The 1432-nt window shown below is 24.2% G+C and overlaps 1 protein-coding gene across 1 annotated transcript in view; it reads left to right on the top strand.

Annotated features, from left to right (window-relative positions):
• Positions 1–49: 49 nt before the first annotated feature.
• The window catches only part of LOC105457859, a 7968-nt gene continuing 6585 nt past the window's right edge, over positions 50–1432 (top strand). Inside the window, exons 1-4 of the mRNA XM_011702761.1 lie at positions 50–278; positions 615–791; positions 1084–1212; positions 1301–1426. Coding sequence (XP_011701063.1) covers positions 143–278; positions 615–791; positions 1084–1212; positions 1301–1426 — 568 coding nt within the window. The 5' untranslated portion in view covers positions 50–142. The remainder of the gene's footprint in view (positions 279–614; positions 792–1083; positions 1213–1300; positions 1427–1432) is intronic.

Here is a 1432-nt window from a genome sequence, read left to right as displayed (position 1 = left end):
CAACATGGTTATTACCTTTCTAAACTGTTTCGGTGATGATAAATCTTAAAAATTGCTATTAATCTTGAGAAAAAGTGGAAGGATACGTTATTTCGCAGTTTTACATACTAAATCAATTTCTTTGAGTTTCCTTCTTTGAAACATGTATGCCTTAGTAAAATTTGTTGATAATGTACAATATGTGTGTAGTTCTAAAAATATTATTGCTAAAAAAGATGTAACAACAGTCAAATATAGTGATGGACGTAGATATCCAGCAAACATTATAGGAAAAAACGGTAAGTAGTATTTTATAACTACAGTTTTTGTTTTTCGTGTTTTATTCTATAAGTCTAATATATATAATTTATTATATAGTTTATTATGTAAACTTAACATAACCTATGTTTGCATGTTTAAAAATAAGTTAATATATATATTAAAATAAATGCATAAATATAACAAACATTAACATTATTTTTATATTTATATTATTTTTATACTTGTACTCTAACGTTATCTAATTTTGAACTCTATTTGCTTTATCCATTTATATTTATTTGGGATTAAAAAATAAACATGAAAATAAACATTGTGGACGTACCAATCAATAACTGTTTTCTTTAACATTACAGATGACAAACAACTATTACAGCAAATATTACAAAATATACATAAAGGTATACCATATATTATGTGCAAAAAATTTGATACTATAAGAATAAGAAATGTGAAAATAACAAAATTGAAACTACATAAGAAAGTAGCACGTAAAAATGCTACTATTTTCACGATTGCTGCAGAGAACTCAGGTAACAAACACGGAATCAGTTATTTTTTATTCTACGCGACATTTATTTATAATATTGTAAAAAATGTCTTTACTGATGCAAGTATCTACAAAACAAAATTGATTCTGAAATGAAAAATTACATTGATTAAGAAATTATTAATATTTTCTAGTACATATTTTATCTGTCTTCTAGTATATCTTTATATATTACAATCAGTCATATATTATTAATTATATATTATAATTATAAAGTATCAATATAAATTCTATTATATTTGAGTACTCGACCTATTTGTATATACATATTTCAGTATCAGATTGCAACATAAAAAATGACGCTGATCGCAATAAAAACAATGCAGAGACTGATACACTAATCAAAGATTATGAGCAAATGATCCAAATGAAAAATTGTTTTCATCAAGGAAATGCTAATTTTGGTACACATATTTTTGCTATTACAAAATATTCTTATATATCTGATTTTCTTGGCGTGTAATCTGTTTTCATTTTATATTACAATATTAGATAGCAATAAACCAATATTGGATCGTAATAAATCAATAAACTATATTGATGATAACAGAAAGAAAAGTAAGACTGATACACAAAATTGTGATTATCTGGGGAAAACAGATGTTCCAATAGTCTATGGTGAGT

The sequence above is a fragment of the Wasmannia auropunctata genome, unplaced genomic scaffold (genome assembly GCF_000956235.1).
Source record: "Wasmannia auropunctata unplaced genomic scaffold, wasmannia.A_1.0 LD334939.1, whole genome shotgun sequence".
In the NCBI taxonomy this organism is placed as follows: domain Eukaryota; kingdom Metazoa; phylum Arthropoda; class Insecta; order Hymenoptera; family Formicidae; genus Wasmannia; species Wasmannia auropunctata.
The sequence above is the reverse complement of the archived record's forward strand: the minus strand, read 5'-3'. Positions and strand labels throughout refer to the sequence as shown.